Source organism: Ochlerotatus camptorhynchus, unplaced genomic scaffold (genome assembly GCF_037179485.1).
Source record: "Ochlerotatus camptorhynchus isolate MF236.1 unplaced genomic scaffold, CSIRO-AGI_Acam_v1.1 ptg000056l, whole genome shotgun sequence".
Taxonomy (NCBI): domain Eukaryota; kingdom Metazoa; phylum Arthropoda; class Insecta; order Diptera; family Culicidae; genus Ochlerotatus; species Ochlerotatus camptorhynchus.
In genome coordinates, this window is record NW_027040546.1 from 3031657 (window position 1) to 3057994 (window position 26338).

The 26338-nt window shown below is 41.1% G+C and overlaps 1 protein-coding gene across 1 annotated transcript; it reads right to left on the bottom strand.

Moving 5' to 3' along the window:
- Positions 1–308: 308 nt before the first annotated feature.
- Positions 309–1520, bottom strand: LOC135717465 (uncharacterized protein K02A2.6-like). The gene has a single exon (XM_065239553.1). The coding sequence runs from the start codon at positions 1518–1520 to the stop codon at positions 309–311; it is 1212 nt and encodes a 403-aa protein (XP_065095625.1).
- Between the last annotated feature and the right edge of the window lie 24818 nt (positions 1521–26338).

The following is a 26338-nucleotide window of genomic DNA, read 5'->3' on the forward strand; positions in this document are numbered from 1 at the left end:
GTTCATGTAGTTCGCCAACCCAAGGAAACTGCGGAGCTCCTGTTCATTTTTAGGCTCCCGGAATGATAGCAAAGCTCGTATCTTCGAATCCGATGGCCTGATCCCTTTATCGCTGATTCTGTGTCCAAGATACTCTAACTCGGTTACTCTAAACTGACATTTTTCCCAATTGAGGGCGACATTGCCACTTTTGAAACGGGACAACACCTGAAACAGTACATTTATCTAGCAAGGAATCATCACATACAAAATAAAATAACACAAATTCGATGTTATTTCATTTACTTTTATTATCAAAACAAAACTTGTTACATTACCTCATTTAGGCGAACATCATGTTCTTCCATATCTTTGCCTTCGATGATGACGTCGTCGAGGTACCAAGCTACTCCCTCGCATCCTGACAAAATCTCATCCATCGCTTTTTGGAAGAGCTCCGGAGCCGTCACCAACCCAAATGGCAACCGTTTGAACCGGAACAATCCTCGTCCTGTGATGAAGGTGGTAACATCTTTGGATTCATCATCGAGTTTGATTTGCAAGAAGGCCTCTTTGATGTCAAGCTTGCTCCAGACCGTACCTCTACCAAGTCGCGCAATGTGGTCATCCACCACCGGCATAGGATGATGCTCTCTTAAGACCGCTTCGTTTACACGACGAAGGCCAAGGCATAATCGTACTTCACCGTTTGTCTTCCCTACCACAACTAGCGGCGATACCCAGCTTGTCGGCCCTGTTTTCGGCTCAATAATGTCACGCTGAAGTAACTCGTCCAACTTTAAGTTGACAGCTGCTTCCAGAGGCAAAGGCAGTCGGCGCATGGGTTGAAAAACAGGTGCAAAGTTGGGGTCAACGTGAATGAATGCTTCTACGCCCTTGATCGTCGAAAACGGTGATGACAAATCGTTGACTTTGTTGATATTCAACCCAACTTTCAGAATGCCCAGTTGTTTGGCAGTAGTGTCGCCTAGCAGACAACGCTGGCCACCTTCGACCACCAGAAATTCCGCCTGAGTTCGGCTTTTTCCCACCTCTATGTCAGCAACAAAAGAACCCAAAATCTTCAACGGATCATTACTTCCATAAGCCTTTAGGATCCTGGTACTTCCTTTCGTGGATGACTGCAACAATACCCGTTTATCCTTTAGTTTGGACCAAGACGCTTTGCTGATAAGATTGGCGTCAGCACCGGAGTCTACCAGCATTTCCAATTCAACGCCACCGATGTCGCACGTCACAACGTTGCTTTCGTTGCCCGAGTAGAAAGCATAGTATACTTTGTCCTGTCCAATCTCCTCCTTGACATTACTACTGTCCTCACAAGTTGGTTGCTCATTCTGTACCGCTCGAATCTGCTTGCCACCTTGATCCGGAAGTGGTCGTTGCTTCTGTTTGCGGCACAGTCGTTCAAAGTGTCCATAAATCTGACAATTTCTACACTGTTTGCCACGAGCTGGGCACGCTTGCGACGCGGCCACATGACCTACACGACCACAGTTGTAGCACGCATTATCCTGCATTGGCTTGAATTTCACCGACGAATCTTTAGACCTCGTAAATCGTTCTTGTTTTGTCTGACCCACTTTGTTCTTATATGGTGGACGTCACTTATCCGTAGAAACAGTGAAAACATATTACTCCTTCTCCGAAAATGTATGGTACCGTCACTTTGTCTCCAGGCTTCCAAAAACATTTTTATCACGAAGAAAGTGTTTTCTGGTGTATCTTAGGGTATAGATTATGAATATGAAGAAAAGTGAAAATTGACCATGGTGGCGTTTACGTCACTTTGTCATCTCACGGCAGTAAGGGCCTTGTACCGGTTATGACTGACCTGGTACATTATTTGATCTGAGATCAAGGACAATTTGGTGAACCTTGAGCATCATATATACATCAAACTGATCATGAGCGATGTACAGAACCTCTTTGAACATGTTTGAGCAAGTTTCGACGCTGAGGACATTGTGCAGGCCTTGGTTGTCAAATGTTTTAAACTACAGAATGCTTTGGATGACCTAGAACGTCACTTGAGCTTCTTATATACATCCAAATAGATCAAGAACGATGCGCAGTAACTCCTTGAATATGTTTAGGCAGGTTTCACCGCTGAGGTATTTTGCAGGACATTATCAAAAAGTGATGACCGGGTCATAGAATTTTGCTCGGGATTATGATTACATAGATCGCTACGGAATAGTTTCAAAATTGGTCATACAATTCCGGAGATACGGCCATTCAATGAAACCACTGGAAGCGATGTAGATGTATGTGAAGCGCCCATACTCCGTTGCGCATCCATGTTTCACTCCCGTGTTGAAGCGCCCAACGTAGAGCAACAACTCGCGTGGTCTTTCTTTTTTCATAAAATGAAAGACAGTGCAATTCCATTTCGACTGTATGGAAAAAGCTCTTTGATGAATCAGTTATCCTGAGGTTGGAACTGTGCTCGTCCGCACCTAGCAAACCTCGAATAATAACTCATCAGAACAACTGCCCCGATTCTTTATTCTTCGAAACCTTTTATACATGATGAATTTGTTACTTAAACTCTACACCATAGTTTTTCTCCAGTATGTACATAAAGGGCGAACACGAAATTATTGCGACGCCGAAAATGTCTTGCCAATTTTCTTATAATGTTTAGAATCAAACCAAAATTTTAGGGTAGTTTTATACATATATTTACTTCAAAAATCAAAAGAAAAGTTAATCGATGGAGCCTTGAGTGTAAAATTGAACGCATTTTCGCTTGATGTCCTCCATCAAAGTCTTTACAGTGTCATCCGGTACCAGTTTCTTAGTTTTTTTTTCCATTTTCTTAACATGTCCTTCTCGTCTTTGACTGTCTTCTTGCTCTTCCGAAGTTCCCGCTTCAGTATTGCCTAGTACTGCTCCACCGGGCGCAGCTCCGGACAGTTTGGCGGATTCATGTCCTTTGGAACAAAATGGACAGAATTGGCCTCATACCACTCCAGGACACTTTTAGAATAGTGGCATAGCGGAGCTTCGTCGTGCTGCTGCAAGAACGGCAAAAGGCGCTTCTCGAGGCACTCAGATTTGTAGATCTCGCCATTTACTGTGCCCTTTGTCACGAAAGGCTCACTCCTCAGTCCGCAAGAGCAGATGGCCTGCCAAATGAGATATTTGGAGGCTCTTGCCGGTGAAAAACTCCAACCCCGGAATTTGCTTAAAATCGGCTTTTATATACGTTTCGTCGTCCATCACACAGCAGCCATATTTTGTTAGCATCTTCTCGTAGAGCTTCCGTGCCTGAGTTTTAGCCGTCGATTGTTGCCGCTCATCGCGGTTTGGGAAGTTCTGTACCTTGTATGTATGTAGTCCAGCTCTCTTCTTTGCATTCTGGACGTATCTCTGCGACATGCCGATATTTTTAGCCAAATCACGGCTTGAGACGTTGGGATTTGCTTTAATCATCCGCTTCACCTTTCCCTCCGTCTTTTTGTTCTCCGGTCCCGGTTTTCTTCCAGCTCCTTTGCCGTGGTCCAACGTCAACCGCTCCTGGAACCGCTTCAACACTCTGGAGGATGTAAATAATGCACTATGAACTAAATCCACCCAAATTTTCATTAAATTCTACCCAACGGTTAAAAAGTTAGAGCAACTTCATAGTGTGGCAATTTCATCGTGGACACCCTTTAACCAAATCTCAGAAGGACTTAGTATGCTTTTGTTGAAATATTGTCTTCTGCGCACGAATAGTGCCGAACATTCGCAGAGCAAATGTTGAGAGGTCTCTGTCACACAGTCACAAAACCTACAGACTGTTTTGTCGTATTTTCAATTTTTTTTTCTTCTTCTCAAAACCACGACTTTACTTCACAGCGATCATTTACAGAATGACATGCTCAAGCTGCTTTCTTGTTCTTTTCAATTTCCCCTCTTGCACACCTTTAAAGGGGTAGTACACTTTGAACGTCCAAAAAGTAAGGCATTTTCGTTAATTTTTTTAAGCAATAAAACACTCAGGGAGGGCAAATATGTTATAACCCATTTATTAGTCATCCTTCGAACTACAATTTGTATTTTTTTAAACTCGATTGGCGTCTCCCCGTGGTCGGTGCACCAGGTCGCGCGGAAGTCGGAAAACGGCGTGGGAAAATACTCCTTTCCATGTGATCCTGGAACATAAATCGAACAAAAATCCTGATTAGTAATGAAATTTGGGTTAGAAATACGTATTCCGATTTTTTTTTAAATTAATTTTTGTAAAAGTTGTGGCCTTAGGAAACAAAAGTTCATTTTTTACCCTAAAAATGCTTACAAAATCGTGGATTAAAAATCCAGTTTTGACAAAATCGAAAATGTGGATACGTATTTCTAAGCAGAATTTAATTCTGAACAAGAAAACCTAGGCGAAATCCAAATTCGATGATAACTGGTTAGAGTTATTTTCCACGCCAGTTTGAAAAACCCTGTTTCGAGATAAACGCGTTTAAAGATAAAAATGCTCTCTCAGCGCACCGGTACATGCTCTAGGAAATCGCTTCGTAAAGCGTTAAGGAATATTCTGGCGGACTTGGAGTATTTTCTCAATTAAAGTTTACATCCCAAGGAACATTTTAAGCCAAAAAAAATGCATTTTTTTGAAAAACCAAAGTATACTCCCCCTTAGCCAACTCGGCATCCGGTCAGAGTTTGCGTTTCGATGTTTTGATGCAAGTCCAATAACTGTTTTAAAACTTCCAGTAGTGTGCGTTCATAAGCACACTGAACATAAAATATTATTATACTTACTGAATTATTTATTTCCTCTTCTGTAATAGTAACATCATTAACGTCAACAAATAATTTGTATTTACCTTTCACATAAATAAACTAAATAATTTATAATCAATTAGAACTGCTAATCCGAATGTATAATTCGATTATCTTATTATGAATTTCACATTCAGATTGTTGTAACTACGTATACAACCAAAATGTAAGCATAATCTTTAATTTATTTTTGTTAATTCGTGTTACTCATTTTATTCACATTTGACTATAGCTTTGTATGTTCACATAACAGTAAAGCCTATAAAACAAACGTTGTAGTGTTTCAATCATATCTGTTCACATCTCTAAACAATGTATGACAACATGTGAATAATGTCATGGTGGTAGCTCCAACCGGTATTATCCTCGGATTAAGTCCTGATCAAAATGTCCGATTGTTTTAATGTCGACTTCAGAGTTAATCAACACGCCTCTAAGCAAACATGTTGCAGATCATCCAAACAAGGACGGGATCAAAAGCTAATCTGAGGTGGAGCTTACCGTCATCAAAGTTTGTTTTCGTTCGTCTATTCGTCTCGGTTCCTACATGTTTGACTTCGATTTATCTTTTTCAAATGATATCTAACGGGACAGTGTCCCGTAAGTAGCCCAATAAGTATGTTTAGCGATTCCTTTGTTTGGAGTAATAAACAATTTGGATTGCCTTGAAGTATTCCTAGCAGCCCAATTTGACTGTATCATATTGTCTTCCCACTTTTTCATTTCCATGTGTATTACACATTTAGATACCCCCTATAAAGGTTCTGGTCCTATAAATTGGGCACAGATTTAGCCGATTTACACGCCTTGTCTAGCGAGTAAATCGGCTTGTTCGTTTCCTTTGATTCCGCAATGGTCTGGTACCCAGTACAAATCAACCTGGTTTTTGACTGCCAGTTGCTCCAGAAGTATTATGCATTCCCACACCAGTTTTGATTGGCATGTTAAAAATTGTAGTGCATTCAATGCTGCCTGGCTGTCTGAAAATATGCAGATTCGTGTGTGTCGATAATTCATTTTTCGACAAATATATGTACACTCTAAGATAGCGTAAATTTCTGCAAGAAAAACAGTTATCCATTAGAGTGATGCAAAATTTGAAATTTGGGTCCAGCTTAGCCTCCCAAAATTTGAACTACTTTAGTAAGAAACTGACTTGGCACAAACCATTTCAAGTTTATATGGGAGTTACTATGGGAAAACTTATGTTTTTGTTCACATCTATCTAACAATTCACCACATCAATATGCTTTTAAAAATTATAACAGTAATTGTAGCAAATTTTCTCAGCTACAACTTTGTTCAAAACCACTTTTCAATCAAATGCAACGAACAAAAGTTATTAATGATTCAAGTCGCTGGTGTCTTATGATTATGCTCATTCAACCGTTCAGCAGGCAACATTGGTGTTTCTGGTGCGAAGAATAGAGCACAAATATCATGGCTACTATGTCACACTGCAGAATACAGTGTTGCCCCCAGAACAGCTGCTTGATCATGCCATAATATTATCAATCTCTTAAACAATTAATAACAATTTAATTTGACATTTGGCTGAAAAACGGTATTCCGCAAAGTTGTAGCTTAGAAAATTTTCCGTAAGATTAGTTATAGAAATTTTCGAAAAAGCAATATGGAAAATGGGTAGAAGACAATGAACAAAAAGTTTGGTTTTCCCATAGTAATTTCCATATAAACATCGAATAGTTTGTGCCAAGTCAGTTTCTTACCAAATGAGTTTAAATTTTGGGAGTCTAATCAGGACCTGATTTGAAACCGTTTGAGCACTGTGGAGCGAAAATTTCAAATTTTGCATCAGTCTATTATCCATCTTCCCATTGGTATTGAAACGTTAAGCCCCGGGCCTATGATCCTAGCTCCAGTGCTATCATTCATTTTTGAACCATCTGTGTAGAAAATTATTGATCCTGGTGGAATTATTGACCCTCCTAATTCCCATGTTTTGCGGTTAGCACTAACTACTTTTGTTGTGACGGCCGGAAATAAGTACCACAACAGCTTACACTTTTTTAACAATTCATTTATTTATATAACAATACTTCTTCACGCATAAGGCGCATCATCGCATTGCGAGAGAAAATTATTGACAGGACTCAACTTGCTCGTGCGGGAAAACAAGGAATGTACGAAAGAAGGTGTGCGTGAGCAAGGTAGTATTATGAGAGGGATGTACTACTATAACAAGGTTAATATAACGGTATAATAACTTTATACGGTATATCTAGGTTCAACCTTTTATCCATCCAGTCTTCGTTCATTACTACTAATGGAGTAATGAGAACAACTTTCAGTATACTAAGGGGCCCTGCAAGACTGCCTTCAAGATAGACGTTTGTTCTGCGTAGCCTTAGTGCACTCTTTCCAGCTTCCATTTGCACGTATTGATGCAGTGGGAGCATATTGAGAGCTACCTCCATGGCCTTTGATGGTGTGCTCTGCATTGCTGCTGTTATGGCCATGCAGGCCAAACGTTGAAATTTTTCTAGCTTTTTCTGGGTCACGCTTTTACTAACCCAGAGAGCATTCGTGGCTTTTCTTATTACCTGCTCTAAGTGAAAGTTCAAATTAAGTTTAGCATCTAGAATGACTCCCATATACTTTACGTTTGACGAGTATTTTATAATAGATCCATTAATTGACAAACTTTTTAGTGTTACTTGTCTTCTGCAAGTGAACGGGACCAAAACTGTTTTGGATGGGTTTATATTTAACCCTTCATTTTGGCACCACTGAAATGTGCAGTTCAATGCAGATTGCATTCTATCTGTGATGTTGTGATCAAATTTTCCAACGAACCACGTCATCAGCAAACCCGATAACTTCGAAGCCTTTTTCCACTACCCAACAAACAATTTAGAGCTCTTATAAAACACCTGAGTTGATCAAACGTTGAATAATAGCTTCCAGAGTTGAACAAGAATGTAGTTGTATTGCCATTTGATTAAAAGTTTTAAAAGCACTATTAAATGATTGTTTACGTTCGACCAACCACCAACCCCAATTTTGTTGCTAAAAATAGCACAAGTGATAGGCACGTTTATATGACCATAAGGCAATGATTATTCGACTGCAAGAGAAGTCACTCAAGATGAGCTTCATATACTTCTCTCATATGATCAAAATATGTATTCAAGAATAGAGCAGATGGAAACAGAAGCGGCTGGCAATCCGGGATCATGAGTTCGAATCTTGCTTCGAGAAACCCTCGGTGGAGTAGAGGTAAATTATATATAGGTGTTATTAATAAATGTAAACATTATTTACGACATACATCATATAATCAACGATAACATTTCTAGATAAATTCTCTCTATTAATGATTAGAGAGATTAATTGAAAGAATATCAATCAAAGATTAAACAGATGCTTGTTACAACTTCCTCCATGATCACAGAATGTGAATTATGGCAAATTAATAAAAACTGTACAAACAATTATTTTGGCGTACCACGACAATTGTTAAACTAATTTTAATCTGTGAATATTGTGAGTACTTACACAACGGTTATTAAGGAGTCTTTAAAAAGTGCTATAAACGCTTTTCACCGCTTGCTGTATAGTGATTATTTAGGAGTCATAAAAGAGTGCAACAAACGCCTCTCAGGTTTACTCTCTACTAAATTTCAAAGCAGCTGTCAAGAAGTGTCTACAAACGTTGTATAAGAGCTTTCACCAAAATAATAAAGCTTGAGTTTAAATATGTATCTATAAACGTTGTATAAAAGTTGCTTCTACTCCTATACCGCGTATACATATAATGCTGTAGTTGAACAGGTTCTCCAAACCAGTGTAAACAAGAGTTTTACAGAAGTTGTAATAAAGAAATTGTACAGTTATTATTCAGCATGCAGTTGAATAAAATCACAATGGAAGCTTTTCTTCAACAAAAAATTGATTTTGGGTAAACGTTTTACTGAATACGTTAGACAACACCTTTGTGTTGCAGTTGTATAGGTTCTCCAAACCAGTGTAAACAAGGGTTTTATAAAAGTTGTGGTGAACACATTGTGCAATTATTATTCAACATGCAGCTGAACAAAATCAAAACGAAAGCGTTTCTTCAACTGGAAATTGTTACTTGGGTAGTTTATTGAGAAGATCATCAACAACAAGTGACCATAATAAGGGTGACAATACACCTCCTTGAGGACACCCCCTAGTGGTCTTTATTGTTATTGATGATTCTCCCAAGTCAGCCGATACTTCTCTATTATTCAGCATTTTCATAATCCAAATTATAATGCAAGGATCAACCTTTCTTTTTTCCGTTGAGTTTTATTTTATAGATTTGTAAGATGTATTATCAAAAGCGCCCTCTACATCGAGAAATGCTACGAGAGCCATTTCTTTTTTGTCAAGAGTATTTTCTACTTTTGTAACCAGTTTATGTAAAGCTGTGACTGTAGATTTGTTTGGGTTTTTACTGCGGCTTCCCTTTCACTAATTTTACGAATGTTGTGGTGAAAATTCAGTGTGGAAAACGCGAAATTTATTTATTTGTTGATGAGAAATTGTGATCATTATCGAATCATGTGCAGCAAAGGTTTTGAATTCCACGTGAAGTTTACGAACAAGTTGCATCCAGCAGTCAACTAAATTGGTGAGTTCACTCATGTTTAATTTTTTTTTCATATACTTAGGGGCTGTTCATAAACTACGTAGACTCTTTACAGGGGGAGGGGGTGTTAACAAATGTCTACGGTCCATACAAATTTTCAAAAAAATGTATGGTCGATTGTCTACGCCGGGAGAGGGGGAGGGTCTAAAACCTCTAAAAATCGGTCTACGTAGCTTATGAACAGCTCCTTAGCTAGGGTAGGATATTCAAACAGATGCTTGAGCCTGGGAAAAGAGGGAGGAAAAGATATTAAGATATTATATATCTATCCCAGGCCGTTATTTTAGAAAATCGTTACAGATAGAACTCTGGTTTGAAAAGCATTGTTAACTGCTTTCGGAAACGTCATTTTATTCAAATAGCTTTTTATCCGGACTTCAAATATCGTCTTTCGTAGCGTTTTTGCTTCTCTGTTCGGAACCAAACACTACTGCGACCAGTAAATTGATCTATTGTAGTCCTATTGTAGGCGTTTTTGCTTACTGAGCAGAAGATTATGGGTTAGCACTCAAGCCTATTTGCATTATTGAGTTGATCAATCCTGGGTCTGTATTATAGAAAACCGTTAATGATATAATTCGGGCGTTGTTTTTAAAGATCGCATTATTTTCCAAAATGAATTCAAATCTAATTCATACTTGTTACTAACGCCCTTCGCCCCGTGAAGTAATATAGTAACAGGTTTCCTAATGACTACTGACTACTGATATTAGGCAGAATATAATTTTTCAACAAACACGTGTCGGTCGAATTAGGATTTATCCCAGGCTACTATTGTAGAAAAACGTAATTGATAGATATTGGGCGGAACGCGTCAGAATGTTTAGAAAAATAGGGCGCACGCTTGATCCGGTTTAAGATACATTGTTGACTGCTTTCGGGAACGTAATTTCATTTTAATAACTTGTTTACTTGTTTAACCAGGGCTTAAGCAATCGTCACGTCGGTCATAGCTTGTTATGATAGCCTGAACAATGCGTAAAGAGCAAACCGCGAAACATTGAACGTCGCGTGAAAGTGGAACTTAATGAAGGCCTAAGTGCTTTTTCGTAACTTTTAGTTTTCAGATTAGAAAAATCATCGGTTGCAGGGCAGTGTTACCGATTTGTATTGGATGATCCAAAGCTATGTTGATCATTATAACATTAAATTTTGAATAACAAATGATAAGACAATCTTATTCAAATGTCGTAATAATACCTCTGACCAAGGAAAAATGATTTATATGGTTTTCATAAAAGTTGACGATACAAATACTAATGAGGAAAGGAATTCCGCATTTTCCTTTTCCCAAGTCCTTTTCCTCTCCTTCCCTTCCCTTCTTTTCTTTTCAGAAAGCGAGTAATGGCGCTATAACCATATGCCATATAGGGCTAGGACAAGAGTTAGTGCTCAGGTCCCAACCGCTAGAAAAAAATGGTAGCGAGCAAGGGCGCTATAACCTAGGCGAATACAGCATTCCCTCCGTATAGGTTACGTCCGCACACCGCTCTCTGTTGTCCTTCGACTGAGGTCGGCTGGATCGATTGAGGGATGGCAGTGGGTTGGCGGTGCTGTCCACGCTTGTACGGAGGGAGGACTGTACGCTCGAACACAAGGGGTAAATACCTGTGTTCCATCCCAGGAGATCGGACAACCAAGGAGTGTACATTAACTTTCTTAGTTCTGTCACTCCCAACGATTTATATAGCCTATTTTCAAATCCTGCATACGGAGTGGTTGGTACGGTATGTCCCCGCTCTTTGATTACCTGTGGATTAAATGTTAACCACTGTCTATACTTATTAAGTAGACATGGTAAACATTCACTTCCACAAAAATTAACTAAACGCTACACAGTAGGCCTGGCCGCTTTATTGTTTGTTTCACATCCTTGATGTGCAGCAGGCATTAATAATGACAAGAAAAATGATAGATGTATCATTTTCCAGGATTCTTTCAAGTACTGGCTGTGTATGTGTAGACTAGACTAGACTAGACTAGACTAGCTGTGACTGAAGATTTGTTTGATTGATAAGCAAATTGAGACCAGTTAAGAGGGCTCGTTTGCAAATATTTTGATTTAATATACTCGTTTATTATTGTTCATTAATTTATTTGATAAGGCTCAATCGAATTAACTTTAGAGAGCCGAGGATTCTTGTTCACTATAAAAAAATATCTTAAACCCATAGTCAAAAGGTACAACACAATAAACACTTTATCTTCTGCTATCCAATAAGCCTCCTCCAACAGAACGGGTGCCGCTTCCAGTGGTTTCATTAAATGGCAGATACACCAACGGGGGTCAGAGTGCATCCATTGCAGCAATGGACGCAAAACGTGGTCAGCACTCACACACTCATCACCTCTAAACGGTTGCTTTCCAAAGTCGACGACGCATCGACCGAAAGAACTGTCGATGAAGAACAATGTGGAGGACCACACAATGGTTGCTGCCGAGTAAACAGACGATCGCGTAACACACATCGAGAATGGTCTGCTTCTGCCGACAGCCGAGTGAACACTGATACTCGCCTATTATCTTTTCCATGATTTTAAGCATGGTAGATGTGAGACTTATTGGTCTGAACGATTTTGGATTCTTTTTGTCTCTTTTGCCTGCTTTAGGAATAAAGACAACACGAGCGTGGGTCCATATTTTTGGTATGTGACCAAGCACTAAACTAGCTTTAAAATATTAGTTAAGGAATCAAGTAGTACTTCTCCACCTTTCTGAAGAAATGAAGGAAAGATACCATATTTTCCAGGAGATTTAAATGATTCGAAGGAGTTCACTGCCCACTCAACTTTAGTTCGTGTGAAGATGGTATTAAGTACCGCTGAGTTTACATTCGTAGTCCTGGATGGCCTACAATTCGCTTCTGTAGGTCTACTACATTATCACTCGACACCAAATTTGATCCTGGGAAATGAGTTTTCATCATTATTTCAAGGGTTTCTTTTGTATTAATAGTAAAATTAACATTTGTTTTCTTTAAATTTCCAAGACCATTTGAATTGCCCTTAGAAAGAATTTTTTGTAGCTTGGCTACATCTGGAGTTTTCTCAATGTTTTCACAGTGAGACCTCCAGGTGCTTCTGCGTGATTTCAAATATATCATATTAACAATATGATCCATTCTTGCCTTTTCCAAATATTGCAATGGTGACCTGCAAAATATTGCTTCACGCACACACTTAGTTTGTTCTACCGGGCTCGGCTGTGTAAATCTCGGCAAAAAAAGTTTCACTGAGATCTCAGCAAAAGTGACATTTGATTGCTGAGTCTCGGATAATGCTTAGCTGAATCTCAGCAAACAAATGAAATGTTTGCTGAGATCTCAGTAAAACTTTTGTTGCCGAGATTTGCACAGCCGAGCTCGGTAGAAAAAACTAAGTGTGCATCATCTAGCGTTGAAAAAGGTCAGCAACAATCCTTATCAATTACAATCGAGGGGTGCGAATATAGCACTTATTACAAAAGTAAGAGTCACATTATTTTCATTAATTACATTGTATATATTACTTTAAAAATTTTCTGACATGTCACTGTTGTTATCAAAAAAATAATATGCCGAAATACATTCATTTGAAATATTAAACACATTTTCATTTGGTTTACCCCTCGTGACGATAAACAAATACATTAGTAGCCTTTTTGGCCACAGAGGTGCTTTCATCGCTAAAAATTCGGTTCGTCAGCTAAGCGAAAGAGTAGATCATATTGTTAATATAAGATATTTGGTGATTTCCTAAATTCTTTAGTATGCTGTAAGGGCCTTTTTATATTGGTCCAGAAACTTTTGCTCGATTGAAAAGTTTCCGAGTTGTTTTCCTTAGCTTATTCAAAGTTCTATTCTACCAAGGAACAGCTCTGTTTGCGCGCTTCATACGCATGTATGATTTTTCCAGTGATATTTTCTGCTGCTTTGTCCAGTTGTCTGATTGATTCTATTTTATCGTCCAATTTTATATCTACACGCATTTTTAACTAGTAGCTTTCCCAGTTGGTAATCCTGGGATTTCTGCACACAGCAAAAAATAAATTTTAATATTACATCCAAGAGGATGCACTTAAATCATGTCGAAAATCTCATGTAATTTTCATGGCCGTACAAATAAACAAATGCAGTAAAAGCAACGTAATGTCAGTTCATGCACTATATTAATTATAATTTTGCCCTTTTTGGCAAGTAATATTACACCATATTTTCGACACGACTGAACTGCATCCACTTTTATGTGATATTAAAATTATTTTTTTGCTGTGTAGACTACTTTGATTAATTCACCAGAATTGTACTCAAACACTATGTGTTTGTGGTCAGATAAAGATTTTTCATCTGAGACATGCCAGTTTCTAATATTTGTCGAAAGCAAAGCTACAAATTGTCAAGTCCAATACTTCTTGTCTTCTTTTTGTTGTAAATGTAGGTTGATCTCCTTTGTTACATAGGGTAGAGCACTACTTCGTCGTAATCGCCCATTTCCGTTCTATCGGTCACAAAAGATCAATAATATCAATGGTTTCACTGAGCACAAATCAATAATAAGTTTATTCCCATACGTTAGTTCATTAGCTACAACATAAATCCTGTTAGGGCGTATTGTATGAATATTTACGCTCATTGTTCTCAAAACAAAAGAAGCGCTCCAAGCAAATCCCCTTTTTCTACGTTTATCTGTAGGACGAAGGAAATCTAATGGCGTTTCAATACGTTTGGACGGAATTGAAACTCGTAGGACGGATTTAGAATCAAGAAGCAGTATTAGATTTTAAACAATATCTCAACAACTTGTGACTCTTTATCAAATCCAATCGTACGTATGGAAAGGTGAATAAATTTAGAAGTCATCTGTGACAGAAATATTGCATTTATTGTTTAAACTCGTTCAGAAAAGAGAGGTAAAGCGCGGGTTGTGCTTAGTACGACGGAAATTAGATCAAAAACCCTATATCGATGTTATTCAAAGTTTGTATTCAAAGAGGTCTTCACCTCTTTTATTAGTATCGGTGCTTCCCCAAGTTATGTGATGGGAATTTGCGTCACATCCAATGATGAAGTGTTTGTTGTTCATGTTGCAGAAGTTAATGAAGGCTGCTAATTCGGGTGGAGGAACAGTATCCACATCCCCAGGCAAGTAAGCCGAAGCTATGTTGGCTTCGGTTTTTCCCCGGGTTGTGGGAATTTCCATTCGAAGTGCAACTAAATCTTTGGTAATATATTGTGCTATATGTACGAATTTGATCCCCCTTTTATTAAAATTGCTGTCCGAGGTTTTGGTGGCGGTGGTGAATAGAAGGACGTCAAAAAGAGTCTTGAGTGAGCAGTAAATTTTGCCGTGTGACATAGGAATCGGAACACTTTTTCACTTTTCCTGATCAATTTTAAATCATCTGAGATGCTCAAAAACTTGATGTACAGTTGAAACATTTGATTCTGTGTTGGTTCCGGTTGTTTTCAGGATTGGAAAATATAATAGTGCCTTAGTGATTATGATCTTTCGGATCTATTGTGTGTGAATAGTTGAGGTACAAATCAGTTCAGATCTGTGGAAAATCGTAAAATAAGTCAATTACCGATGGAAATTGGCAAGACGTTGAATGTAAAATGCTTTAATTTGCGTTCTTAAAACTCCTTATTCTGATGTAAGGAAACGGTTTTGTTGACGTTTCCTTTCGAACTCTGGCGCACTCCGTTTTGGTGGTACATTGAAAAAGCTTATCGAGCTATGAGTTCATGCAATTTGGAAATGATTATCTAGTAATGTATAATGCCCCTCAGGCGTAAAATAAAAATTAAAACAAATGAAAGGTCCACTTGCACATGTTCTTTGTTCTTCTTGAAAAAAAAATGGGACGAAAATTCCCAGAAACGTCACACGCTCCAGTGCGTCAAAATAATCAGCCGCCTCACGGTGATGGTTTTGCTGCGGCGGACAAGAAAACCAGAAAACAATCGACTATGTCAGTCATCCTCTGACAGAGAGGCAAACTTTGACAAAGCACATTGGAGCCAAAGCGAGAATGCCGGTGACACTTTTCACGCACCTAGGTCCAATAACGGGGATTACCGGTATACCGTCTCGCGACGTGTGGACAAGTCGACGGTTGTCATTTGCAAACTTTTGGGCTCTCGATCCAGTGTGATGTGAGACGGAAGGGGAGGAAAAAACGTATGAGTGGGGTCAGTGTCGGAGACAGGTAGCATATTTCCAACTGCTGAGCGCTGCTACGTAATAAGTGAAGCGGTTGTAATCCCTACGGTGCCATTTCCGGAAGCGCTAGATGCGATGATGACAGGTTGAAGTGTTATGTGTTGGTACGAGTGGAATGGAAAGATGACGTATGGGGGAAATTATTGCGGTACTCAGAAGCCGATAGTAGATGATGAGCAACGTTCAGTGGGAAATAGGTTCATGTAATAGGTTCATAACTTTAAAATGCTACAGGCAATGGAATAGAAATGACGAATAAGCACCATAAATTGAAAAACACCAAGCAAAAACAACTATAATGGCAACCGGATACAAAACCTACCGGAACACCCCGTGGAAATAAATCTCCATGCTTAATTTGAATTCGCTTCTCAATTAAAATGAGCTTACTGTCAATGATATGATACCGCAAATGAATCTCTGCCATTTATTTATTGACACTTAACCAGTTCAGTAAAAAAAAGAGGAAAGATACTGAAAATAAATTAAAAACTCATGTAAATAAAATGCAGCCATTTCCACTCGAAATACACTGGCCCTTCCCATAGGTATTACAACAACTGCACCAGGTTTTTGTTTTTGCTTTTTCAACCAAATGTCGGCCGTCCGCTTTGCACGCTAAGAATCAACTAACCAATTGTTAAGTAGTCAATTCATATAGAATTTCAGTTTGTCCCACGGAACTAATATTGATGACTAAGATCTACTAAACAAATTTTACTTAAATTTTATTACCTGTGGGATGTGACCATGTGGATAAATTGTATTCAAGTTTATTTAAAATGTTCTTTTCTGCCAATATTTTGGAGAAAAAATGTGCTAATTTTACCCAAAGTGAGGTACATTAGATCGGAACGGACTGGCTGGTTTTGAGCCGAAATCGCCTAGGCATAGGTTGCCAAGGCAGATTGTTTTGAAACCGCTATTTTATTTTTTTTAAATTTGTATAGACACTCGTTAATCCATCGTCCCCACTAAAGTGTCTACGTGGTCTATGGACAGACTCCAAGCCAAAATAGAAAATCTTCCGGTTTTGGTAAGCCTCACCGGGATTTGAGTGAATCGACTTTACCGTGTTTTCTACCCAAAAGTGCTCTCATCAACGCTACAAATATGGCGCAGATGATATGGTATGCAAATATGATTATCCCTATTTACGCAATCTGGCTGCCGACGGCCATGGGACTGCTGCCGTGTAATTAACAGCAACCGCATTCGCAATTTTCAAGCTGTTCACCTGTTTTTCCGGGTCTTTCTGTGTGCTTGCAGATTTGTGTTGTAGGCTCATAAATTGGTCGATTGTTGAATCGAATTGAATTAAATAGAATTACAACACAATTTGCGGCGATGAGGGTGATTTTTTTCGGCCGGCGCCGATGGTGTAGTGGTAAGCATGATTACTATATCACCCCAAATAGGTATGGGTTCAATCCCAGCCGGGGTCGGTGGGATTTTTCTGAGGCATGAAAATCTCTGGTCACGTCTTCCTTCGGAAAGTTGTTTAATGGGTGCGATATCCTACGTAAACACTTAGTTTTTTTTTCTACCGAGCTCGGCTGTGCAAATCTCGGCAAAAAAAGTTTTACTGAGATCTCAGCAAACATTTAATTTGTTTGCTGAGAATCAGCTAAGCATTATCCGAGACTCAGTAATCAAAGGTCACTTTTGCTGAGATCTCAGTGAAACTTTTTTTTTGCCGAGATTTGCACAGCTGAGCTCGGTAGAAAAAAAACTAAGTGTGTAGGTGTGGAAGCTGCCTTCCTGCACATTCGATTGCCGTCAATGGATGGCAATCGATGCCCGTCGGTGATTGGCACTAGATTGCGGAACAGAGATCGACGTTTAATAAAGGAATGAGGGTGATTTTTTATTTTCATTATTGGGTGGGGCGAAATTTGGACGTGTAAATTGTTTTCACTCAAAGCGAACGCTGCATTCTGCTTCCATCGCTGCTGAAAATATGTTAAACGTTGAATAAAACATGTTGCTGTTTATAATAAACTGTAGCCGTCAGTACCTTCCGAAAGAACAGGCTAAATGATGACGCTCGACAGGATGATGCTTCGTAAGACAGGAAGAACAACAAATGTAATGTTTATTCTCCGTCCGTTCGTTAAATATTTCACACTTTCCAAGTGGCTTGGGTGCAGACAATTTTTGGGTTGAGCAGCAGATCCATATTAAATTTTCTTTTGGGAAAGGAAAGCAGCACCAGCATGATTTCAACTCAAGTAGAAAGTGAAATCATCCAACATTCAATTATGATGTTTACAGTTGCATAACGCAGCAACACTTTATCATCACACTTAGAAAATACCACCAAATCCGGTAATTTTGATGCTGCCAATTCACACAATTGAGTAATGCTGGAAATTTATACAGGGTTACCCACTCGAAGTGTTACCTATTCAAACGACTATAAGTTTTTTTGTGTGAAATATTTTTTATTGATTCCTATGACAAAAATGTTTGAAAATACTCAAAATTTCAGAATCCATTCACTTTAGCTCGATGTGGCCACCTTTTGCCTTGACTATGGCCTTCAAACGGTCAAAAAACGAGTTGCATGCTGCACGAATGTGAGCTTGTGGTATTTTGGTCCATTCACGTACAATCGCTTTCTTCAGCGCATCCATACTGGCATATTTTTTAGTCCGCACCTTGCTCTCTAAAATGGACCAGATGGAAAAGTCCATCGGATTTGCGTCCGGCGAATTCGAAAGTCATTGTGTCGACGAAATGAAGCGTGGAATATGATTTTTTAACCATTCTTGGTTAATTTTTGCTTTATGTGACGGTGCCGAGTCTTGTTGGAACGTCCATGCTTTGCGACCGAAGTGTTTGCGTGCCCACGGCTCTAAAGCAGCTTCCAAAATATTTTCACGATAATAAGTCGCATTTACTTTGACACCAGGCTCGATGAAAACGATTGGAGAGTGCCCATCAGCGGTCACGGCTGCCCATACCATCACTTGCGATGGGAAATTTCTTCGGGTGACCATTCGTTGGCTTATATTCTCGTACGTGCGTTCGGTCAAGTAAACACGATCGTTTTGAGAATTTACGAATTGCTCGATAGGGAAATTTTTCTCATCAGAGAACACAATGTTTGGAAATTCGCCACGTTCGTGCAAGTGCAACAACTCCTTTGCTCTTTCGAGTCTAACTTTTTTTTGCTGTGGTGTAAGATCGTGTGCTTTTTGGAATTTGTAGGGCTTGACCTTTAGCTCAGTTTTCAACAGACGTTGCATTAAACTTTGTGAAATTTTCAGCTCTTTAGCCATTTGATTGCCACTTCGACGCGGATTTCGTTCAAGTCGAGCCTTCACTTTTCGAATCATCTCAGGTGATGTTGCTGTTTTTTTACGACCACCTCCATGGCGTTTTGCAATGCTGCCAGTACTATTGTAACGACTTATGGTGCGATACACGAACATTTTGTTTACTTTGAGATGTTTTAGCTGCCGAACAATTGCTGGTTGTGATTTTCCAGCCAAATATAAAGCAATCACACTATTTCTTTTAAATTCCATCACGAATAACTTTTTTTCTAAAAGACGGAGAGAAAAATGCTTTTGTAAGCTTGTAAACAATAGAATGAACTGGCATTGGTATAAATTTGAGCGCCCTGTCATTAATAGTGTGGTAGTTATAGCAGTTTGAATCTGGTAACACTTCGAGTGGGTAACCCTGTACAATAATATCTCGAAACTGAAATAGACAAACGGCCATTAGGCTTAAGGCCCCCGTCTGGAAGTATTATTGATATTATTCCCTTGCTGGGATTTTTTAGAACATCTGGGAAAACCCGCAAAAATGAGCTGAAAAAATAAGCTAATCGAAAAACCGAAGCACACTACGTTTTAGCATAACTTTCTGGCAACATTATAGTTGGAAATTTTTTGGGAAGATCCAACCCACAAAAAAACTGGGTTGTTTTTCCGACATGAAGACCACCCAATTCCGGCCACGTGATTGCATAGGTGTAGACAGCATGTTCTATCTTAACCCTCTGATAGCTCGTGATCTTTATTCTAAAGTACCAAATAATTATATACTAGAAGATTTGTGAGAATGTCAGGAATCTTTTGGTGTACTTCAAAGTACAATTTTCCGACTTTCCTCGCATCGTTTTTCCATTTTCATTTCATGCATACCATTTTTCCGTTGTACCGGTACGACAAGGCATGGGAAAGACAAAAAATTAAAGGGTTTGTGTCCTAGACACAACCGCGGTATTTATGACGTAGAACCACACAAAATTGATGTTTTTCATGCATTTTTGACTATTATACTTTATCGTAAAATTTTCAAGTATTTCAATGTTTCGGTTATGGTTGACTCAAAACAATTTACACATTTTTCGTAACAAATATCCATGTGAAATTCCACATGATTTTCATTTGACCACACATAAACAGAATCCACTCAGAAGTACACATGAAATTTATACGCAAATGAATAGTATGTGCGGTCACGCATGGTTTTTATATGGCCGACACATAGATATTGATTTGTTGATCACGTTGCAACAACTCATGTGTGGGATTTGAGGGGGGGGGGGTAGGAGAGGTTGTTGATGAGTGGGGGGGGGGGTAGGAAAGTTTGTTGATGAGTGGCGGGGGGGGGGGGGGGTTAGGAGAGGTTGTTGAGGGGGGGGGGGGAGAGATTGTTGTGAAGGGGGGGAGGGGTAGAGATTGTTGTGAAGTGGAGAGGGGGAGAGGTTGTTGTGGTCATTATTTTTCCTCATTGTGGTCACGCCGTGATCCACCTTTAGCCGCTGATTTGGTCCTGCTTACTGCAGTACCAAGTGCCACGTCGTCCGAAGCGAAAATGAGCAAACGCATGACAGCAGCGCTCTTTTATATCTTTTCCGGTTCAGAACCTGATAGGATTTCCCGCAGTTTTTTTATGAATGGGGCGGAGCAGAAAGTTTCTTTTGTGCAGAATATGTAAAATAGGATGAACTTTGGATGTTAATATAATTGCATATATAGAGGCACCAGATATGTTTCACCGTCAGGCGTCACTCTTTGCTCGACTGTTGAGCTGTTCAGTTCGTTTTCTTTTTCGCTCGAGTTCTCGCTTCGATTCGGTTTGTGCTGTCGCGTTGCGCAGTGGAAGCGTCGCCACCTTCGCGCGTTCTGGCAAGTTTACTGCAACTTGCCAACACGACACAAATGGTGCGTAAACGTACCAATGATTCAGCAGCGGGCCCTTCAAAGAAGGTGGTAATCCAGCACAGCGCGTCGCAGGATGACGCCGGAAAACGGGTACTGCAAGCCAACCAGTTTGCGGTGCTCCCCGAAGAAAATGGCGATGGTGACGTCGTTCCCATCGCTGCAAGAGAGCGGATTCCCCCGCTTTTCACGCCGGAGAAGGATTTTGCCAAGCTGCGTGCCGAACTGGCAAATCACAAGCTGCTGCCTCGCTTCAAGCTTTGCAGCATCGGCACCAAAATCATGTGCTCCAGCCTGGAGGAGTACAATCAACCAGGATGTTTCCTAAAGGAAAACAACGTTGACTTCTTCACGCACGATCTGCCATCGAGCAAGCCACTGAAGCTGGTATTGCGTGGATTCCGTGGATTGCGTGGTTAAATCTGAGCTGGAGCGGCTTGGGCTCAAACCTGAGGCGGTATTCCCAATAAACCGGCGTTCCAACCACAACACCAGCTTCCGTGACCAGTTGTTCCTGGTGTACTTCACGAAGGGATCCACCAGTCTAGCGGCTCTGAGATCCAAAATCCGGGACCTGTTTCAGGTCATCATCAGTTGGGAGCATTACAAATCCCAACATCGTGATGTTACGCAGTGTATGAACTGCCTCTCCTACGGCCATGGCACCAACAACTGCCATATGAAGACTATCTGCGGCAAGTGTGCTGGAACTCACTCGACTGCGTCCTGTGAGCAAGATAATGACATCGAGCCAACGTGTGTCAACTGCGGTGGAAACCACCAAGCCTCCAATCGCGGATGTTCCAAGCGAGTGGAGTTCATCAATATCCATCGGAAGGCTACGATCAATAATCAGCCCGGTCGCCTCCGTAATCATCGTTCGCCTCCTGCACGCACGGAAGTCCAGTACCCAGCTCTCCAGCCCCGTCGACATGTTCCGAACTTAGTCTCACTTCCGCTCAATAACCAACAAGTCAAGCATGTGAGTATTCCTTACAATCGAACAGTCCAGCATCGTCTCGCTGCTGCTGCTGCCCAGCCAATGCCATGTCCCTCCACCGCCTCTGGTTTATCATACGCTGGTGCTGTCTCAGGTGAGCCTGTCGACGATTCTCCGTTCACCTCGGAGGAACTTGTGACGCTCGTGGCCGAGGTCATCATCATCTTGCGCACCTGCAAGACTCGATCTGAACAGCTACATGCTGCCCTGTCCCTTGCCACTAAGTATGGACCGTGAAGCCATCAAGATCGTAAATTGGAACGCTTGCTCCTTGAAGAGCAAAAACATCGAGTTTGTTGAGTTTCTCAATAAACGAAACATCGACATTGCCATTGGAGTGGCTATTGCACTAAGGAGAAACATCTGCTGTCGACTGATGCCCAGCTTTCAGCTGAAGATCATCGAAGCCGTAGGGGTGGAAGTTTCTACTCCTATCGGCCCCATCACCATCGTCGCGGCTTACTGCCCCAAACAAGTCAACATCAGGGACGGATCGGCAGCAGATCTGTGACGAGATATTATCAAGCTAACACGACGACGGGAAAACTTTATCATCGCTGGCGACCTGAACGCCAAACATCAAGCTTGGGGCAACAATCGCCGCAATCAAAACGGCACCATCCTGAACAACGACCTGCAGGAAGCGCAGTACAACATCTTGAGTCCGGAAACTCCCACCCGGTTGAGTCGGTCCGGTGTTCACGCTACCATCGATATCTTCATCAGCAACATGGGCAACAACATCGCTCAACCTATCACCTATCAGGAACTCAGCTCAGACCACTACCCGGTGGTGACTGAGGTGGGATCCTCCGTAAATCGATTTGAAGCTTTCCGGCGCAACTATCATCGTGTTGACTGGGGTCAGTTCCAACATTGCGTCGAATCGTCCGAAGATGTTGACCGGTGTCTGCGCTCCATCGATCAAGCAATTTCCCGGGCCAGGGAGCTACATGTGCCAGTATCCAGACAGGTGAGTAATACTCTGAACCTTGACAGGCCTACTAAAGACCTCATTAGACTCCGCAACACGATTCGTAGGCAGTACCAGCGTACTGGGCTGCCTAACCTGAAGACCAATTGCAACCGTTTGAACAAAATCATCCAAGCCAGGATGGTGGATCTCAGAAATATCGATTTTGCAAACAAGATTCGCTCTCTCCCAGATTGTGCTAGGTATTCCATTCTGGAAAATGGCAAAGATTTTGAAAAATAAGCTGAGGCTCATTCCTCCCCTTTCCTCTCCTAACCAAAATTCGGACCCATCTTTACTAATAACCCCATTTGAAAAGGCCAATGCTCTTGGACAACACTTTGTAAATTCACATAACCTTGGCCACGCCATGGTGAGTCCCCACGAGCCTGCAGTATCACAGGCAATGTCTAGAGTCGCTGCCACCCCCGTAGTTATCCCTGACGAAAGTAGAATATCGGCTGATGAGGTGATAGCAGCGATTAAATCAACAAAGAACATGAAGGCCGCTGGTGTCGAGCTCGAGCTGAAAAACATGAGTGTTGACTTCTTCAAGCACCTTGCAGTGATCTTCAACAAGTGTTTAATGCTTGGCTACTTCCCTGCATGCTGGAAGTTAGCCAAAGTTATTCGAATTCACAAACCTGGCAAAGACCCTACCAGTGCCAAAAGCTATCGCCCCATCAGCCTCTTATCATCCATCTCGAAGCTATTCGAAAAACTGATACTCAGCCGTCTGCTGGTGTTTTCAAATGATAATAACATCTTTCTCAAAGAACAATTCGGATTTAGGAAAGGCCAATCTACCATCCACCAACTCGCACGGGTTAGTAACATCATCAAGCGGAACAAGTCCGTTTCCAATACATCTGCCATTGTTGGACGTCGAGAAGGCGTTCGACAATGTCTGGCATGATGGCCTAGTGTACAAGCTGCATCGATACAACTTCCCGATCTTCCTCGTGAAGATCATCAAAAACTACTTGTCGGGCAGATCATTTCAGGTCTTCTTGAACAATTCTCCTTCTGATACGTTCAACGCTGATGCTGGGGTTCCCCAGGGTAGCCTCCTTGGTCCTATCCTCTTTAACATCTTCACGTCAGATGTTCCTCCCCCTCCGGGTGGTGGTATTTTGTCAATGTTTGCGGATGACACTGCCATCATCTATAAGGGTCGAGTGATCCGTGCTCTGACAAGAAAACTCCAATCAGGCCTGGATGTTCTGTCCGACTATTTTAAAAGCTGGAAGATTTGTAGCAATGCAGCTAAAACACAGACCATCCTGTTTCCACACTCCAATTCACCCCAGCTTGTTCCGCCTTCTAACTCAAAAGTCCACCTTGATAACACTCCCATTGAATGGTCGAGTGAAGTCGTCTACCTTGGTCTCACCCTTGACAGCAAGTTGCTATTCCGGTCCCATGTGGACAAAACATCCACCAAGTGCAACATCTTGATTAGGTCGCTCTACCCACTTATCAACAGGAAGTCCACCCTTTCCCTTAAAAACAAGCTTGCCATGCACAAGCAAATCATCCTCCCCACCATTGAGTACGGAACGCCAATCTGGGAGAGTTGTGCTATGTGCCATCACCTCAAACTCCAAAGGATCCAGAACAAGATCCTTAGGATGATCCTAAACAGTCCTCCACGGACCCGCAATTCTGAGTTCCACCGCCTGGCTGGCCTTCAGCCTCTCGAAGAGCGACGAACGGTCTCCATGGAAAGGTTCAGAGACACCTGTCTGAGATCAGATCATCAGATCATACGTGATCTGGCACGTTAGGTTAAGTTAGAGTCGTAGTAAGGTAGATTATCAAATTTTTCAATTAAAACAAAACACACTCCCCAAGGGGTATTCTGCTAACTAGATGAAATACGCAAATAGTAAATTATCCAATTATCCAAATATCCAATGAACAAAGATGAAGAGCCAGATAGGCTAATCAATTAACCTGTAAAATCAATGTATAAATCATAAACAACAGAAATAAACGAACATTTTACTACTAAAGGGTGATACGGTCAAAATTTGGTCAATATCAACTTGACGTATTTCTTTCAATTTTGCATTTAAAAAACCTGAACACCCCTCATTTTGAAGGTGTGTGTGTGTAGAATGTTGCTCCTATTTTGATTTTGGAATTCACTCTTCAGTTGTCAAAATGCCGTCCAAGCAAGAAGAGCAGCGTATCAAAATTTTGCTCGCGCATCGCGAAAATCCGAGCTACTCGCACGCAAAGTTGGCAAAATCGCTAAAAGTTGCCAAATCAACCGTTACAAATGTAATTAAAGTGTTTGGGGAACGTTTGTCGACAGCCAGGAAGTCTGGATCGGGGGGAAATCGAAAACCGGAAGCCGCTGAGACGACAAAGAGAGTTGCCGGTAGTTTCAAGCGAAACCCTAACCTCTCTCTCCGAGATGCCGCAAATAAGCTGGGTGTATCGTCTACAACCGTGCATCGAGCCAAAAAACGAGCCGGACTATCGACTTACAAGAAGGTAGTGACTCCAAATCGCGATGATAAACAAAATACGACGGCCAAAGCGCGATCCCGGAGGCTGTACACGACGATGCTGACGAAGTTTGACTGCGTGGTAATGGACGACGAAACCTACGTCAAAGCCGACTACAAGCAGCTTCCGGGACAGGAGTTTTATACGGCAAAAGGAAGGGGAAAGGTAGCAGATGTTTTCAAGCACATGAAACTGTCAAAGTTCGCAAAGAAATATCTGGTTTGGCAAGCCATCTGTACCTGTGGCTTGAAAAGCAGCATTTTCATAGCTTCCGGGACTGTCAACCAAGAAATTTACGTGAAAGAGTGTTTGAATAAACGTCTGCTGCCTTTCCTGAAGAAACACGGTTGTTCCGTACTGTTTTGGCCGGATTTGGCATCTTGCCATTACGGTAAAAAGGCCATGGCTCCGCCCAATTGAGAAATACTGGGCTATTGTCAAGCGGAACCTAAAGAAGACCAAAAAAACTGCTAAGGGCGAGCAGCAGTTCAAGGCTAACTGGCTTTATGCGGCGAAGAAGGTGGACAAGGTGGCTGTACAAAATCTGATGGCAGGGGTCAAGCGTAAGGCCCGGCAATTCGGATTTGGAAAAGCGGAAGCCTAACTGAATATTTTTCCTGAATTTTATACTAATTGAACTTGAAAAAGAAATTTAATTTGATTTTTTAAATAAACGATTTCACCGATTTACACGCGTTTTCCCTTGACCAAATTTTGACCGTATCACCCTTTACTACTGTTTCACCATCATGAGTCATCATTATCTGCTTGAACGTCAAGTAGTACAGTTCGGTCTTTGCTCGCTCTGTCGAGTTGTTCGATAAACCTATAGTTTGTTACAAACGTTCGCAGATATACTGCACGTCGCGTCGTCAGTAGTGTCGGTCGCATCGTGTGATGGGAAGACAGCGCTCTCGGAGCAGACTTCGTGACCAAGCGGAGAGGAAGAACAGTGGTGAGGGTAGCTCGGTACCTACCTCAAATAGGTACGCTACTCTTCCCACCGATGTTGGGAAAACCAACCCAATCCCGGTGAAGCGGACGAAAAA

Excerpts from the sequence above, each read along its gene's own strand:
- LOC135717465 (XM_065239553.1), bottom strand. The coding sequence starts at position 1,520 with ATGCAGGATAATGCGTGCTACAACTGTGGTCGTGTAGGTCATGTGGCC.